Here is a 19,424-nt window from a genome sequence, read left to right on the forward strand (position 1 = left end):
GCGCTAGCGCCATGATCGCGTAAACGTTTGCAGGGGCCGCTCCGAGGTTCGGTCCATGGAAATCCTAACATGACGATAAATACACATATATGAATTATTATGCAGTCTTGTAAATGCGGGGGTTAATTTCGTGTAAATATGTAAATTACGTAAGATAGGATTGTAAGAGTGAAATGCATTTGTTTTAAACCAGGGAGCAGCTTTGTAGTGGTCTTCGTGTTTTATTAAGTAAAGTTAATCTAGAGGGGAATGGAAATTGTGGAACATGGGATATTTTTCAAGTACATAGAATTTTAATCGGAAGCAAAGCATGAGCATGAATTAAATATTAGATATCCGAAGGTTGAAAGTGATTTAGATCAAGAGGGTAAAGTGTAGATTTGTTTCTTTTTTTAGATTTCAAACTGTGTAATTTTACTAATGCAGATAGGGATTTTCAGAGACCCAACTTCGGTGGTGTACTGGATACTGCCGGTTCGAGTTCCAGGGTAAATCCAGGATATTTCCGTCACACACATGTTTATTTTTTCCCACGAAGTACAGTCATTCGAATTTCGTTTAATGTTTATTTTTTTATGTTATTCCAGTGGAGTTTTGTAATATGTGTACACATTTTATTTTTTGTGTTGTTCTTTGAGGATTATGTTGTATGTCAGAATTCGAGTGCGGGTTCTGCCCCTTGATTTTGGTCCTCTTGTTTATTGCAATGTGGTTCCGATTCTGGACCTGACATTCGTTTGTATTTGTTGTTTGTTATATCATGTCTACTAGTGCTATTTTTGTGTCAATTAGGATTGTAGTTAATTAATTGATTTGACGACCACTCAAAGTTGTCTCCGATTTTGCGGAAGTATTGTGTTTCTTCCAATACTGAAGAAAGAGTTTGATGAAAAACCGCCGCATTTACAAAGATATTCCTGTACAGTAAATATATTTCAAATTAGTGTGTTTTAAAAAGATATCGGTGTACTTATCGTCGAGTCATAAAAGAAAAGACCCATCAAATCGGTATTAAATTTTTAAATGAACGGAGTGATATCTCCAAGATCAGGTATTCAGTCCAGCCGACATTGTACAGTTTTGATTTTATTTTATTGCTATTCAGGGTTACAGTGGATAAAATTGTGTGTTTTAACAAGAGATATTAAATTGTGTTAAAAATGTTCTGCTTATCATTTGCCGTGGTTAAATGCATCCTAGTTTCCTCCGTTCTCCTATGACTATAAGTTAGTTTTCGTATTTTATTTGATATTATGCCACGAACGCACTACGGCCCTGGGAGGCCGGATGTCGTATGATCGGAACGGAGGGATGTGCGGTCGATCCTCGCACGGTCGGAAGAGCATTTGTTCACCCATCAGTATGGATAGAAAAAGAAATGGCGTATGGATTTTAGTGCTGGGAGTGTCCGAGGACATGTTCTGCTCGCCAGGTGCAGGTCTTTTGATTTGAATCCCGTAGGCGACCTGCGCGTCGTGATGAGGATGAAATGAGGATGAAGACGACACATACACCCAGCCTCCGTGCCAACGAAATTAACCAATGATGGTTAAAATTCCTGACCCTGCCTGGAATCGAACCCGGAACCCCTGGTACCAAAGTCCAGCACGCTAACCATTTAGCCATGGAGCCGGACATCAGTGTGGATTCTATTATATGACTTTTCCAGATGAGGTGGCATTTGACTCGGATTGAAAAGATTCCATACCATCAAGCTCCTTGGCGTATGGTCCCATATGACTATAGTCCAGTTTGGGACAATTTTGTTGTCGTATGGTTCCATGGGGCAATGGTGTTGATGGGATGATTCCATATGGCTCCCAACGTTTTTGGCATTTTCGGCATTTCCAATGTTAGGCATTTTAGGCATTTTCTATAGGCAGTTTCGGGAGATTATATTGCGAAAATTGGCGCAAGACATGATAATGGCATATTAAAAATTATAAGACTGGCTAATTATAATATATAACACTAAGGCAGTTCGTGTTATAGGATGCTGATTATTGGACCAGTATTCTAGAATGAATGACAGATTAAATTTAATGTTATATTTTAGAAGCAAATTAATATATATAGTCATGGTTCCAATGAAGGTGACGATAACCATGACAGCCATTCATAGTAAGTGACGTTCCCAAAGTCAAGTGTGGATTTAATTAAGTCCAGGGAAACAATAAAATTAATTTCCCAGAAATGTGAGGAAAAGTGAATATTGGTACCCTTCAGGTGGACGTATTCACGGGTACTAGTCAGGAGGTACTGGTTGCAACAGGAATCATTACTAAAGAATACTGAAGGAGTGTAAAGAAGGGAGAGAAGGGATGAATAAACAGATGGGGAACTTTGATGTACGGTTAGAGGAAACGATGGAACTTTATGACGAATTAGTGGGACAGGTAACGGTGTATCAGGAACAATGTGAAAGAAACACTACTCAGTTAGGAAAACGACTGGACAATGCCCATGAGAAACAGGAACGGCTCGAAAACTCGTTAGGCTCAGCGATTGAGCGCGTCGAAAGTGTTGAGGCTCAGATACTGACTATGACGGAACAAATTGAAGTTCATATTCAAACGGTGGTGGCTCAGCAGGAAACCATGGATAGGACGATAGAAGACATCAATAAGGAGGTAAATTAAACTCAGGTCGACATACGTGAAGTTAGAAAGTAGGCATTCGATGGATCCAATAGGAGGTACGGAAGAAAGAGTATAAGACCTCAGATAGGATAAAGGACTGGTTGCACAAGATACAAAAGGCGAAGGTTAAAGTGGACGCACATGAAGGCCTTATACAGGAATTGCAGGAGGAAATTGAGAAATTGAAATTACAAGATGACCTTCAGGAACCGGGAAACAAACTAGATCCGATAAAAATGAGCCACGTTAGTCCTTATGATCTTAAGGTAGAAGGTGAAGAAATGGGTCTATTTGAGGGGTTGAGTACCAGTGAGACCAAATATCGGTGGCACAGGCGTACAATTCAACGCCTGTTCCTATCGATCCTATACCTTTTTATAACTTAGTTAGGATGGCTGAAGATAGACCAAAGCGATTCATACCTTGAGGTAACGTGACACCAAAGAAATCTTTGGCTGAGATGGACGGCTACATGGTTGATCATCTGATGGCTCCAGGACGCAGACTAAGGGTAGTCGAGAAATGCTTAGAGGACCAGGCCCTTGTATGGTTTCAGGCGTTCAGGTATTGTTTTGATGGCTATGACACTTTTAAGAGACTGTTTCTGGATAATTACTGGGGAATGGAAACACAACAAGGATTGCGTTTTGAACTATATGCACGTCGTTACTCCATGACCGACCCAACGCGATTTTTGCGAATATTTTGCCGGGCATTTAGTGAAGATAAGGGAGCTTGATAATCCTCCAGCTGAGACAGAACTCATATCGGGCATCAGCAAGCAGTAACCTGCTGACGTTCAACGAATGTTGATCGCAGCTAATGTAAAGAGGGCCGTGGAGGCAGAACATGTCTTGCGACACCTCGACCAAACATCAAGCGGACATCACCCTAGGGCCACATAAGCCGAAAGGGTTACCCCCGCAGTATTTTTTTCCAGATCGTAAGTCATTTGTGGTTTCCCATTTTCACACCAAGTAAAATGGTGCTGTACGTTATTAACGGCCATGGCCGCTTCCTTCTCACTCCTATCTCTTTCCTGTCCTATCGCATCGGTGCGACGTAACGCCAATTGTAAATATATATATACATATCGTAACCGACCAATATTAGTGTCGAAACCATAGTTTTCCGCGTCTCTGAGATAAATAGTGACACTCTAAATACCATTTAAGGCAAAGCTCAGTAGGAGGGGTGAGAAGCGATGAAAAAGAAAATAGCAAAGAGAATAAGATTATGGATTTGTGTGTGCACGTTCCAGAATAGCTCCCAACTAAACCTGACTCACAAATGACTTATTATCTGGAAAATATACTGTGATGGTAAGACAACTCCAGCAGTGGGGCTGGGTTGCGTGCGACATGTAAAAGATAATCGGAAACGAACACTAATAGTGTCGTATCCATAGTTTTCGGTGCCGCCGACATGAATAGTGACATTCAGAATGTCGTTTAAGTCTATGTTTAGCCCCCGTCGGCATGGGAAGAAAGACGGGGTGACGAAAAAGTGTGCAAAATGACCAATAACATACAACGGAGCCCGAGAAGCAAGATGAAGATGGTGCATCTGGACTGATTGGCGCCTTACCGGGGAGCAGCTGAACAAGGTGACTGATCAAGACGATCAGCTCTCGAAGGGGAGGGAGAACCTCCCAGCCCGTCCGAGGACATGTCCCGGCCTTCCTCTATTGCTCCCTTCATCTAGCTTTTCCACGCGATTTCTGGAAGATACAACAGAAAAGTTCCATTTTCAGCCGAACCCTGATTGTTCTCGTGGCCCAACATCGAGGTATAACTACAAGGCTGCTACGAGCGAGTGGTGGTTGTGGTGTCGGAAAGACTAGTGAGTGGGTGGGCTGGAGACGACGGAACGGAAAACTTACTGTGTGTTCGTGTATTTCCGTGGACTGAGGCTCGGCGTGAGTCAGCGAGGGAGGCCGCTATCGTGAGTGTGAGGGTAAATGGACCTGTGTTAATGTTCGCTATTGTGAGTATCGCCCTGCTGTTCAATACTGCTAAGCTGTTTAGTTGTTCAGTGTACATGACTCTGTGAATTAATGGACTGCCTGTGGAGTCGAACCAACGAACAGTCATCGTGTGTCGAATGGCCCGTAGGCCTGTGTTCAGATCCAGCTGTCCACACACAGCTGCTGTATGAGGTGACTGGACTTGGGGAAGTGAAAGTAAGGATTAACCGTCCGCAGGTATAGCAACGGGCCGGGCCGCCTGCTGTGCCGCAAGGAAGAGGGACGTGTTAATAGACAGCAATTAGTACGTGTCGCAATTCTTAACTGATTAGAATTGTGTGTGTGTGTATATGTATGTATGTGTGTGTGTGTGTGTGTGTGTGTATTTATTGGGTCATCCTGAAATAGATTAATGAAACAGATGAAGTTTTATTCGTAACAATATGTTGATTATTTATTTCAAAAGATCACCTAATTCCCAGACTATCTCGGTTGCCACAAGGACAAAGTTTAACATCAAACAAAATAATCTGAAACTAAAAGTTAAAATTAAACTCATAACAATAACTCTAGTACTACTAAATGTTTAGTAAAATATCAATCAACTTCACAATAAAGAAAAGCACAAATGTTCACTTCACACATTATTAACAGATAATACAAGTCCTAAAAGTAAACATTGAAAGAAATCCGTTCAGCGATGGGTACTACAGCTAATAATAATAATAATAATAATAATAATAATAATAATAATAATAATAATAGTGTAGGGATAGCGTGTCTGACTCTTAACCGGAAGCCCTGGGTTCGATTCCCGGCCAGGTCAGGGACTTTTACCTGGACCTGAGGGCAGGTTCGAGGTCCACGCAGCTTACGTGATTAGAATTGAGGAGCTATCTGACGGCGGCCCCGGTCTAGAAAGCCAAGAATAACGGCCGAGAGGATGCGTCGTGCTGACCACACGACACCTCGTAATCTGCAGAACAGTTCTAACCATTATGCTATGGAGGTGGAAAATGAACTAAGGGATGGGCATCAAATAGTTGTAAGTGATGAGAAGTCAAGTATACGAAATTATCGTTCGTCCAGAATTACTGTAGGGTATTGAAGGGTGTGTACGGCTGAGCAGCGGTCGCTTGATAGGCCAAGGCCTTTCAGGGCTGTAGTGCCATGGGGTTGGGTTAATAATTGTACCGGGCGGTACACCTCTACACCGTTTATTTAAAAGTTGCGCCAGTTGAAACTCCTCTTCTGGAGGAAGGTTGAACTTTATCTACTCTATTAATTCTCTACTTTCTCAGAAGATGTCACCACGTGGAAAATTTTGAGTTTTTGAACTGTGTCACCTTTGATGTGTTTTTGTTTAGCTTGAAGTAAGAAGTGTGAACTTTCTCTTCTAGAGGACACTACTGAAGATCAACAATAGTGCAACCTAGTGCGGAGTCAAAGAACTATTTTGTTGAAGAAATTTTTATTTCAAATGTTTGTTCTTTGCTAAATTTCTTTCTGTTATTGTTTAAGTTGGCTGTATACCCCTCTCTTTCCCCTTATTTTGCATGTAGCCAATCCCGAATTTCTTAAATTAATTTCTATCCAATCAGATGTATCTTCCCCCAACTTGAATCGATTGCGGGGTCCTAGCCAATAAAATAATTGTGGGCGGGTGTTTTCATTCCCCTAACGCCTAGAACCTTCCACGAGAGGTTATAAACTGCTGATTTTTGGGTCTCCGGGCCACTTCTGTTCCTTCTTTCAGTGTATTAAGTACATCGCAGGAGGCGGGTAGCGCCTCTTTCTTCTGCAGCGGTCAACAATAAGGTAATGGCCGATTAATAAATTCTTTCTTTTCTTGCTCAGCAGTTTAACTCTCGGGGCGGGTGCGAAGCGTTTTACCATGTAACCTTTTCCTAAAATGTAACTACTCTTTTCTTCGATTCTCTTGTAAAGCTACATTCTGGGATAGAGAGTGCTAACCCTCTCGAGCTCCCACTCATATTGTTTTGAGGTGAACTTATTTTTCTCAACCTATTCTTCGATAATGTAAAACAAATTGTTCTTTTCTAAGTCACCTCTGTAGTATGGGATTAGCCCTTGCATCAGTGGCCTAAGAGCCAAAGTAGGTCTTAAAATCAAAGTGTATTAGGAGTGCAAGTTCGCCTCCTCTCAAATTGTTTTAGAGGTCATTTAATTAACCTGCTTTTCATTTAATAGACCTCAGTAGATTGGGTATTTTACCCCTGGGTTTATGTCCGTTGACGGACAACTTGAAGGTGGAGTTTGGTGTGGCCTGGGAAAGGCTTAAATGAAAGAGCGAGTGGCTCTTTTGGAAACGGAGTGTTGTGTGCCTCGAGGAGGCTTTACTGTGTAATTTGGAGCAAGTGCTCCAGGGTTTGATTGGGGTCTTCTGCCCCTTTGTTAAAATTTGTATATCGGAAAGTTGGGCTAGTTGCTCAAAAATTGTGAACTCAGGGCTCGAAGCCCAAACTCTGTAACCCCTGCAATTGTACATTTCAAATTGTGTTTCGGCTACTAAGTACCTGTTCTTTGTTATTACTTAATATTGAAAAGAAAATATAACCTTGTTAAATTTTACGTTAACTTTGATTCCGTAGTTTGAGACCCATTCACGCCCGCACCTTCTTACACCTCTACCTACCATCAAAACGCGGTAACAAGTGGTAGCAGAGCGTGGTTGAATGGGTCTCAATTTAGCCCCTTTTGACGGCTAAACACTGTTTTGATCCGAACTCTAACCATTTTCTCAGTTGCTGGAAATTTTTTATTGAGGTTGTTCAAAATTTTTCCGTCATCATGCCCGGCCCTCGCGATGTTCTCCTCCTTAACTATTTGCGCAAAGAGGAGTTGATCTACGAATTAACTATTAGAAACGTGCAATCTGGAGGCACGGTTGCTATCGACACTAACAAACTTAGAGAGTCCCTTGATTTGCCCATTTCCATCCCCAATTTGGGAGAGAAAGAAATTGATGACTCTCTTTCCACGATCGTCGAGAATATTTCTGGGCTAGCATCTGTAGTTAGTTTTTTTGATGAAAATGATCCGTCTCCTAATCAAATTAAGCGTGTGCAAGGCAGACTATATCACTTTTCAAATAGAGTTAATGATCTGTTGTCTCTAAAGGTGAATGACGTTCAGAGGAAGGAAGCTAATACGCTCCTTGAAACTATTTCTGAATTGTCTAGTAAAGTCACTCAATTGTTAACTGGGGAAGTTCCTCCCAAATCTGATCAGCCCACCATAGTGAATGCAGGTAGTGAGGAAGCGCCTCCCAAGGGAGAAGTCAATAGGATAACCGTTGCTGCTCAAACTATCCCGGCCCCATTGGACACCGAATCTGAACGCCGTGCATCGTTGAGTAACATCCGTTCTGAATTAACTTCCTTACCATTGAAACCTTTACCTACTATGTCACCCGGGTTTAGCAGCTTGCCTCATCCATTGTCAATGTTGCTCAGCGGTATTTCTAAGTTTTCTGTTAACACCACCAGTGATGTAATTTCATTTTTAAGATTTCTAGTTGAATTTCAGGATCACGCCCTTGTGTTTTCTCTTTCCCCTTGTCAAATTTTGCAAATTATCTATCCTTATGCTATTGGTGTTCTCTCAGATAAAATAGTAAGAGCTATTGCTGAACAGTCATCTATTGAAGATTTTCACGCACACTTGCTTGCAAATTTCATTCCTGCCCGCGCGAGGTCATCTCTGATTCAGAAATACTATTATCGGGTACAGCGCTTGGATGAAAACTTGGCTGATTTCATACAGGACATTAAGTTTTATACTAGGGTGTTTGCTCTCCACTTCCCTGAGGATCAGATCGTGCAAGCTATTGTTGAAGGGATCTCACCACCCTACAGGTCATATTTGTGTTTCGCGGCATGCCCGCAAACTTTCTCGGAACTTGAAGCATTGGCCGTCTCAGCGGAAGGAGTTAGATACGCCGATTCCTTGCGTGTCGCGAAAGAACCCCAGCCTTCCTTTAGTAACACTCGGCCTCCACCTCGCCGATCAGTCACCCCTCGTAAATGTTATGCTTGCGGGTCGCCTGACCATCTGCGCAATAAGTGTCCTCTGATCAAGTCTAGTAGGGCAAATAATGGAGCTGGTTCATCACAGGGCTGTTTTAAATGTGGGGCTTTCTCACATATCGTCAAGAATTGTCCCAATTCGAATAGCACCCCCTCCTGCTCAACTTCTGGGGTAACTTCCAACAACAGTCAAAAGTGACTAGTGGCTTCGGCTGAGTCAACTAATCCATCTTCCCAAGGCTCAGCCCCTGGCAAAAAGGTCGAGAATTCAGGGAACGATAAGTCTTCGAATACATCTTTTGAATGCCCCAAAGAGTGTCTTAGGATTGCGGCGGATATCCCCGCACCTGTTCCTTTTCTTAAGATTGAGATAAATAACGAACCTATAACAGCTCTATTAGATTCAGGCAGTGTTTGTTCCATTATTTCGGCTGAATGGTACTCCAAATTGAAATCTGTTTGTAAACTACCTGTCTATGACTCTTCTCCTGTTAAATATGTTTCGGCTAATACATCTCCATTAGAAATTCTAGGTTCTTTACTGGTCAAAATTCGTATTTTTAAGTTTACATGGAAAATCAAACTGTTTGTGGCTAAGCACTTGTCTTGCCCCATCATACTGGGAGCGGACTTTATTTCTCACACTGGTCTTGTGCTCGATCTCCAGTCTAGGTCGTGCACATTCAAATTTGCTTCTAGTTGTAAAATCCCACTATTAACGTGTAATTCTGTGTCATGTTTCTCTATTTCGCCTACCCAGGATGAGATGTTGTTAGACCTTAGACATCTACCTGAGGAGCAGGCTAATAGTATTCGTAAATTATGTCAGTCATTTCCAGAGGTATTCACTGATACTCTTGGTGTTACTGATCTTATTGAATACAAAATTGAGGTCACGGATTCGATTCCTGTCCGTTTTCCACCTTATAGGCTATCTCCACCTAAAATGAAGGCTCTGAAAGAAATCATCGATCAGATGTTGAAGGATGGTATTATTAGGCCCTCTAAGTCGGCGTATTCATCGCCTATTTTTCTAGTCCCGAAACCCCAAGGAGGCTTCAGGCCTGTCATTGATTACAGGGCTCTCAATCGGAAGGTGGTGTTGCAATCTGTGCCCCTTCCTGACCTTCATTCTTGTTTTTCATGGTTTCGTAAGGCCAAGTTCTTCACTATCTTGGACTTGAATCAGGCCTATAATCAAATTCCCCTTGCCGAAGAGTCTAAACACCTTACAGCGTTTGCCACGGACTGGAATTTATACGAATACAACCGCGTGCCTTTCGGGCTCCCCACGGGGGCAGCTGTACTCACTCGGCTACTAGATAGGGTCTTCTCAGACATCAAATTCGAGTACTTATATCACTATTTAGATGATGTCGTCGTATTTTCAGAGACTTTTGAAGAACATCTAGATCATTTGCGAGAAGTTCTCGATCGCCTTCGTAAGGCTGGGTTAACTGTTAAGTTGTCCAAGGTTGCCTTTGCTAAGCCCTCTATGTCTTTCCTAGGGCATATTGTGTCACCTGATGGTGTAGCAGTCGATCATTCTAGAACACAGGCCATCCGTGATTTTAAACCTCCCCAGGACATTAAAGGCATCGCCAGGTTTATTGGTATGGTGAATTTCTTCAGAAAGTTCATTCCTAACTTTGCTAATAGAGCAGCGCCCTTAAACCTTCTTCGTAGGAAAGGCATCAAATTCGAGTGGGGACCTTCTCAACAAGCCGCTTTTGAAGATCTGAAATTAGCTCTCTGTAATGCCCCTGTCCTTGCTATGCCTGATTTCTCAAAGAAATTCATCGTCCAAACGGACGCGTCGTCGTCAGCTGTAGCTGCAGTCCTTCTTCAAGAGACTGAACTAGGGAGGCGACCCATCGCCTATGCATCTAGGACTTTGTAGGCTCAAGAAGCCAAGTATTCCATCTATGAGCTCGAAGGTTTGGCAGTCTTATTCGCCTTAGAGAAGTTCCGTCTCTATCTGGAACATGTCAAATTCGACCTGGAAACAGATAATCAAGCCTTAAGCTGGGTCTTAGGTAGGCCGCGTCGTACTGGTCGTATAGCCCGTTGGGCCATTCGTATTTCTGCCTTCCAATTCGATGTCAGGCATATCAGAGGTACTGAAAATGTTGTTGCTGATGGACTCAGCCGTATGTTTTCAAACGAGGTCGAGACCCACGAACCGGTCGACAGTTCATCACCTTCCGAGTCCATACTATCCGAGGTTAATGCCATCCTAACAGATGCTCCCATGCTTTTTAGAGATATTGAGAAATACCAACGTGAAGATCCGACGCTGGCTCCGATAATGGAAACCCTTTCTTCTGGGGAACAGGTTGTCCCTTATGTTCTGAGGAATGGTGTTCTATGTTGCCCATCGAGGCATGATAAGATGATGAAAGTTGTCGTTCCAGCCGTTCTGGTACCTATGATCTTCAAGTATTATCATGAGACCCCATTAGGAGGGCATCTTGGAATCTTTAAAACCCGTGAAAAGATTCGTGAAATGTTCATCTGGAAAGGTATGGACGGTGAAATCCGGGAATTTGTAAAAGCTTGTAAATCTTGTTTGCTCAGTAAACCCACCATGTCCACCAAGGTAGGCCTTTTGTCTTCGCATCAAGCGTCGCGCCCCATGGAACGTCTGTATATCGATTATGTAGGACCCTTCCCCCAGTCAAAGGGTAATGCTAACAAGTTCATCTTTGTGTGCGTAGATGGTTTTACCAGATTTTCTTGGTTATTTCCGACTAAGCTGGCTACCGCTCAGTCTACCATTACCTGCTTAAATTCTATTTTTGCTTCTTTTGGTCCGTGTCAATATATTGTATCTGATAATGCTAAGGCTTTTACATCTAATTTATTTCGTAAATTCTGTTTTGACTTATCAATCTCTCATGTAACTACTTCTGCTTATTACCCTCAACCATCTCTGGCTGAACGGGTTAACCGTAATCTCAGGTCTGCACTTATTGCCTATCATCATGAAGATCATTCCAGGTGGGACACGTCCCTGCATTGGATAGCTTTTGCTTTGAATTCGGCGGTTCATGAATCTCACAAGTTTACTCCAGCTTCTTTGATGTTCAAGTTTGTTCCCAACTCGCCGCTCTCTAACCTCTGGTCTCTGAATGACATTCTACCCGAGACAATAGATCCGGATAACATTAAAGATCTTTGGAAGAAGGCTAAAGCCAATCTTAAAGTGTCTCATGAAAAGGTTAGGGAAAGGTATGATCGTGGACGGAGATCCACCCCTTTGAAGGTAGGTGACCAGGTTATGGTCAAAAAATTTTGTTCCCGCGGGCAAGCTTGCCCCCAGATTCCATGGGCCATGCATCATTCTCGATTTTCTCACACCGGTTACATTGTTAGTAAGCAATCCAGCCACCGAGAGGATATTTAGGGTTCACCTGTCCCAGGTGAAACCGGTGTAAATTTTGTGTCAACTTGCTTCATATAATTTGATAGGAATATGATGGTTATATTTTTTTTGAGTTCCACTTTTAAGGCATTCTGCTCCTTCTATTTTATTTTATATGTAAGCATTTCTTGTAAACCTCCCCCGATTGTTAAACTGCCATCCTGTCCTTGTCATGGCCATTACCACGCTCCCGTCTCCTGCTCCACTAAATACAGTGGCTGGCTTAGATGAAATGCCATGGATATCGCCACGCCGCTGGCCCCTCAATCTACATGCCTGTGCCCTCAAAAAGAAAAGATGATGGTCCAACACAATTTTGCCGCCGAGCTTTTATGTTTCAGTGCCCCCGCAGCCGCGCAGCGCCGTGCAACAACTGGGGAGGGGGATGGGCCCCCTCCTCTCCAGCGAGGACGACATGTGCACGGCGGGCCGGAGCTCTCCTCCCGGCCAAGGCTGATGTGCGGCGCACAACCTGCTACTTGCCCGCAGCCTGTATATGTTCACCGCGGGCGCGGCGTACTTCAACACCTCTGCTCCCCTCATAGTGCGGGCGAGCGGTATCTCAGGGTACTTGAGGGGTCCGAGCGGCCTCCTTTGGACGCAAGCTGCAACGGCCGGTCTGGCCATCCAACTTAATCTACATCAACTACATGGACAGTCACCATAAGCAATAATTACACTTGGGAATTCAACAACAATATTTGGTGGACATTGCAAAATTTTCTTCACTTTTAAGTAGTAAAAGTTTATCTTCAGAAATTCAAATTCTACAAACATAAAGACTTTCATTCACCTGCAACAACAACATTTTGAAACTGAATTAAGAAATCTTGTAAATGCTCCTGCTATCTATCTTCATATCAACATCATTACTTGGACTTTGTTTCAAACTGATCTCATGCGTCACCCCTGGAGGAACTTTTGGGGGGGGAGGTCTGTACCGGGCGGTACACCTCTACACCGTTTATTTAAAAGTTGCGCCAGTTGAAACTCCTCTTCTGGAGGAAGGTTGAACTTTATCTACTCTATTAATTCTCTACTTTCTCAGAAGATGTCACCACGTGGAAAATTTTGAGTTTTTGAACTGTGTCACCTTTGATGTGTTTTTGTTTAGCTTGAAGTAAGAAGTGTGAACTTTCTCTTCTAGAGGACACTACTGAAGATCAACAATAGTGTAACCTAGTGCGGAGTCAAAGAACTATTTTGTTGAAGAAATTTTTATTTCAAATGTTTGTTCTTTGCTAAATTTCTTTCTGTTATTGTTTAAGTTGGCTGTATACCCCTCTCTTTCCCCTTATTTTGCATGTAGCCAATCCCGAATTTCTTAAATTAATTTCTATCCAATCAGATGTATCTTCCCCCAACTTGAATCGATTGCGGGGTCCTAGCCAATAAAATAATTGTGGGCGGGTGTTTTCATTCCCCTAACGCCTAGAACCTTCCACGAGAGGTTATAAACTGCTGATTTTTGGGTCTCCGGGCCACTTCTGTTCCTTCTTTCAGTGTATTAAGTACATCGCAGGAGGCGGGTAGCGCCTCTTTCTTCTGCAGCGGTCAACAATAAGGTAATGGCCGATTAATAAATTCTTTCTTTTCTTGCTCAGCAGTTTAACTCTCGGGGCGGGTGCGAAGCGTTTTACCATGTAACCTTTTCCTAAAATGTAACTACTCTTTTCTTCGATTCTCTTGTAAAGCTACATTCTGGGATAGAGAGTGCTAACCCTCTCGAGCTCCCACTCATATTGTTTTGAGGTGAACTTATTTTTCTCAACCTATTCTTCGATAATGTAAAACAAATTGTTATTTTCTAAGTCACCTCTGTAGTATGGGATTAGCCCTTGCATCAGTGGCCTAAGAGCCAAAGTAGGTCTTAAAATCAAAGTGTATTAGGAGTGCAAGTTCGCCTCCTCTCAAATTGTTTTAGAGGTCATTTAATTAACCTGCTTTTCATTTAATAGACCTCAGTAGATTGGGTATTTTACCCCTGGGTTTATGTCCGTTGACGGACAACTTGAAGGTGGAGTTTGGTGTGGCCTGGGAAAGGCTTAAATGAAAGAGCGAGTGGCTCTTTTGGAAACGGAGTGTTGTGTGCCTCGAGGAGGCTTTACTGTGTAATTTGGAGCAAGTGCTCCAGGGTTTGATTGGGGTCTTCTGCCCCTTTGTTAAAATTTGTATATCGGAAAGTTGGGCTAGTTGCTCAAAAATTGTGAACTCAGGGCTCGAAGCCCAAACTCTGTAACCCCTGCAATTGTACATTTCAAATTGTGTTTCGGCTACTAAGTACCTGTTCTTTGTTATTACTTAATATTGAAAAGAAAATATAACCTTGTTAAATTTTACGTTAACTTTGATTCCGTAGTTTGAGACCCATTCACGCCCGCACCTTCTTACACCTCTACCTACCATCAAAACGCGGTAACAATAATAATAATAATAATAATAATAATAATAATAATAATAATAATAATAATATGGTGATGATGATGAAGAGTAAAACGTTCAAGGTATATCAACGCTAGTACTTGAGATATACCATATTAGATTAGTGATAGATGTTATCGTGCTCACATAGATAAGAATGTCTCTAATCCATTAGATGATTTGTGTTATTCGTTTTATATCGCACCGCCACAGACAGATTTTATGGCAACGACGGGACAGAACGAGGTTAAGATTAGGAAGAAGCAACTGTGGCCTTAATTAAGGTACAGCCCTAGCATTTGCCTGGTGAGGAGATCGGACGTCACTCAAAACCGTTCTCAGAGCTGCCATCAATAGATTTCAAATCTACCACCTCCTGAATGCAAGCTAACAGCTACGTGATCAAACTGCGTAGCCATCTCGCTCGGTCTCAGTAGGCAGTCAATGAATGAAATACCTAAGTAAAAGTTAAACTCGTGTCCTTATATCGAGGTAGTGCAGCTTTTTTCAGGCATACCGTCAAAGGAAATGAGCCGCATGAACTATTTTAACCATTTACCCGCCCTCCTGCCATCCTAAAATTTCTAGCGGTACCAGGAATCGAACCTGAGCATCTGAGGAGGACAGCTAACAGTTTTAACCATTATGCTATGGAGGCGAACAATGAACAAGGGATGGGCATCAAATAGTTGTGAGTGATGAGAAGTCAAGTATACGAAATTATCGTCCGTCCAGAACTACTGTAGGACATCGAAGGGTATGCAGAGGCTTCAGAAAGGCTTACATGAGAATGCTGGGATGGGTACGTGGAGTAGACAGATCAGATAAACTTACGAAATTATTTAATCCGTCAATGACCAAGATATGGCTTGAAAACCTTCGTTTAAACTTTCTGTACTTCGATACCCCTCTGACTTCTTGCGAATGATTTGTACTTAAGAATAGGTAGCATTGTCATGCTCAGTGCTATGGTGCTCTTCTCAAACTGTACTCACGCTTGTCCATGTAAAAGGGATGCCCCGCGGTCGCCTCATCCTGAATCGTTCCGTGACAGGACAGCCGACGAGACCTTCCCCAGCAGCACAGACGTCTCTGAGTTTCTCCCCCGCATGCAGAATGGTCATGTCGCTACCGAACACGAAGCCGAACGGGAAGAGTCTCATTAGCACAGAGACAGACACAGCGGGCAGCTGAAGAGAAGAGAGCTGCGAAGTTTTGGCAGCGCGCGCCTGGACGTACTCGCTGTTGTCGAAGTCAAGACGGAAGCGGATCTGGACATTGCGAGCGCCAGGTGCTGATGTGCCTTCTTCCAGTATTGTTATCGCTAACTGGATACCATACAGCTCCTCAGCAATCTGGTAGAGCTGACCTGTAACAAGCAGACAAATACATTCACACTTTTCAACATGCTGTTATAGGCCCTATTATCCTCGTACACTACTTTATTGGTGTAGGCAATTGAGGGATAATATGTAGGGGTGATAATTTACAACGTTTTGAAATCAGAAACTTTGCATTTTGTCGCCCTTGTACCTTTGTTTTCAGCGTTTTATAATATTTTTACGAAGAACATAGAATTTGAGTTAATTCTCATGAATGGGTAAGGTATCTTGATAGTACTAATGAGAAATTAAAATCCCTTTTGGTATACAGTTGATTTTTTTTTTTGCTAGTTGCTTTACGTCGCACCAACACAGGTGGGTCTTTTGGCGACGATGGGACAGGAAAGGGCTAGGATTGGGAAGGAAGCGACCGTGGCTTTAATTAAAGTACAGCCCCAGCATTTACCTGATGTGAAAATGGGAAACCACAGAAAACCATTTTCAGGGCTGCCGACAGTGGGGTTCGAACATACTATCTCCCGAATACTGGATACTGGCCGTACTTACGCGACTGCAGCTATCGAGCTCGGTACAGTTGAAATTAAAATCAAATGTATTACAACAAAATTGTAGGTGCAGTACATTTATTTTAAACTGGTGTGCTAAAGCGTAACATACAATTGAGTTAGACTGACGTTAAAGCAAATTATTACAAAGAATCATGAATCATTGACACTTTTTAAGGAAATCATAGAACGTACCTGGCCATTGTTTTGCCATTCGTATAATAGTATTTATTGAAAAATCTCTTAGCACCGACAATCTTGATACAAAACCTTGTGCAGTCTCTAGGTATACCTATCTGTGTTTAGCAAACAACAGCAATTGCATGCAATCCAAGGGGGCAACAACTCCTTGATTTAAGTTTCCAGAAGAAGAATTAAGAAATGTAAATAAATTTTTGTTTAAAAAATCTATGGTTTCGCATTTATATCGCATTTTATAATATATTTCACAATTTCAGTACATTTCGCATTTTTTTCTTTATTTAGTCTCTTTACCGTCCTGGTTTGAGCCTCCGTAGCTCAGACGGCAGCGCGTCGGCCTCTCAGAGCTGGGTACCGTGGTTCAAATCCCGGTAACTTCATGTGAGGCTTGTGCTGGACAAAGTGGAGGAGGGACAGGTTTCTCCGTGGGCACTCCGGTTTTCCCTGCCATCTTTCATTCCAGCAACACCCTCCATTCTCATTCCATATCATCTAACAGTCATTAATAAAAAAATCACTTAGAGAGTGGCGATCCCATCGTAACAATAGGCTATATCTGATTCATTCATTACATCCCTGACCCCGTCAATGACCGGAAAGCAAGTTGTACGTTTTCATTTCACCATCCAGGTTTGGCTTTTCCCTCGTACTAGCGAGGGGGCCCAACATCTACCGCCTCGAGAGCAGTGTGCTGGGGCGTGTGACATTTGGTTGGTGTACAGCTGGGGAGAAGAACCAGTACCTCTCCCAGGTGGCCTCATCTGCTATGCTGAACGGGGACCTTATGGGGGATGGAATTGGAAGGGATAGGCGAGGAAAAGGGAAGGAAACGGCCGTGGCCTTAAGTTAGGTACCATCCCGGCATTTGGCTGGAGAAGAAGTGGAAAACAACGACAAACCACCCCGAGGATGGCTGAGGTGAGAATCGAACCCTCCTATTCTCGGTTGAGTGGACCTCGTTCTAGTCTTCATACCAATTTTTTAAATTTCGTGGCATAGCCGGGAATCAAACCCGAGCCTTAGGGTGTAGCAGCTAATCATACTAACCACTACACTACAGAGGCGGAGTCACGTTTTATCACGTTTTAAAAACATACTAAAAAGTAGTTTATAGGTCGTGAAAATCACTAGCATTTATAAGCACTTCGTGTAATATCACTATTCTAAAAAATCACAGCCCCTAGTAGCTGCCTCTGTGGATCCGTGGTAGAGTGTCGGTCTCCGGATCCGAAGATAGCGAGTTCAAACCCGGCAGAGGTAGTGGGATTTTTGAAGGGCGGGAAAAAGTCCATCCATCTCTGGTGATACATTTGGTATTTACCCGAGAAAATTAATTAAATCTCAGCCATAGACGCCCAAGAGAGATCCGGTTAACTCTGTCTGCCATCTAACGGACCTAGAGTAAAACGGAACGTCGAAATTGATGAGTAGACAGCCAGATGGCGTCAAATCGAAGTGTCTGCACGCGGTAGCTGAGGCCATACGATTATTATTATTATACCACCCCTAGTAATATATCGTCATTAAAATAATATTATTCTGGTAGAGTAGCGGGCCCCTGAATTCCAAGATCACAATTTAAGGTAAATTGGACAGAAGTAGTAAGATTTTCGACGGTGGAAAGAAATCTATCGCCCCCACATATTTGTATCCGCTAAAATGAGTCAAAATCGAAAATAAATCGTCCTATAAGTTACAGTTCCTCTGCCATTTGACAGAGTAAACTGGAATGCCGGAATTAACATGCATAGGTAGCCGAATAATAATAATAATAATAATAATAATAATAATAATAATAATAATAATAATAATAATAATAATAATAATAATAATAATAATAATAATAATAATAATAATACCGAGCAAATGGTCGTGTGGCTTGGGTCACGTAGCTATCAGCTTGCCTTCGGGAGGTAGTGGGTTCGAGCTCCACTGTCGGCAACCCTAAAGATGGTTTTCCATGTCTTTCCATTTTCACACCAAGCACATGCTGGGGCTGTAACCGGTCGATTTCTTCCCACTCCTAGCCCGCTAGTATCTCATCGTCGCCAGACGTATATATATGTCGGTACGACGTAAAGCAGATTGTAAAAAAATGTTATTATTATTATTATTATTATTATTATTATTATTATTATTATTATTATTATTATTATTATTATTGATGTTTATGTATTGCAGCCTGATGACCTCCATTGATTAAGGCTTCTACTAAGAATGAAAAACACTGCACTTGGACAGGCAGTGTATAAATGTATCAGGATGGTACAATACAAAAATATATATCAGCGAGGAAGGATCAAGCTCGGTCGATTCATGACTGGTCGTAATATGTTACGACTCCCTGGAGAAGATTTCATCGCTCGTATTTCAACTTGTTAGTATTAACTATGTATATCTGATGCCATAGGCTGTGTGATATACAGTTTATACGCGTGTTTTCTTTTCTACTCGCATCCCAGACGTGCTTGCTTACATTACAAACACGAAGTCAGGGAGGAATGTCTCCGATGGCATTTTGGAACACGAGAAAGCACGAATATTGATAGTTGTGGTAATGAAATTAAAAACCCCTAGAATAGAAGAAGCCCCGACTAGACCCCTTCATAATAAATACCATGACATCGTAAGCTTTAAATATTAGTAAGTGAAGAAGATGAACGCCTAACTCTGGAGACATACAGGTGGCCACAAGTGATCCCTACTTGATTCTTGAATTAAAATAATTATTCCCCCCCTGGATCATACATTTCATCTTTTATATACAACCTCTTTTGTCACTGTTTATTCTCTTATAATATGGACAATATTTAAGAGGACTTATTAGAAAAAAATT

The 19,424-nt window shown here is 42.3% G+C and overlaps 1 protein-coding gene across 1 annotated transcript in view; it reads right to left on the minus strand.

Moving 5' to 3' along the window:
- The window catches only part of LOC136866739 (soluble guanylate cyclase 89Db), a 175,270-nt gene that overhangs the window by 38,881 nt on the left and 116,965 nt on the right, over nucleotides 1-19,424 (minus strand). Inside the window, exon 4 of the mRNA XM_068226828.1 lies at nucleotides 15,495-15,868. Coding sequence (XP_068082929.1) covers nucleotides 15,495-15,868 — 374 coding nt within the window. The remainder of the gene's footprint in view (nucleotides 1-15,494; nucleotides 15,869-19,424) is intronic.

The sequence above is a fragment of the Anabrus simplex genome, chromosome 3 (genome assembly GCF_040414725.1).
Source record: "Anabrus simplex isolate iqAnaSimp1 chromosome 3, ASM4041472v1, whole genome shotgun sequence".
Taxonomy (NCBI): domain Eukaryota; kingdom Metazoa; phylum Arthropoda; class Insecta; order Orthoptera; family Tettigoniidae; genus Anabrus; species Anabrus simplex.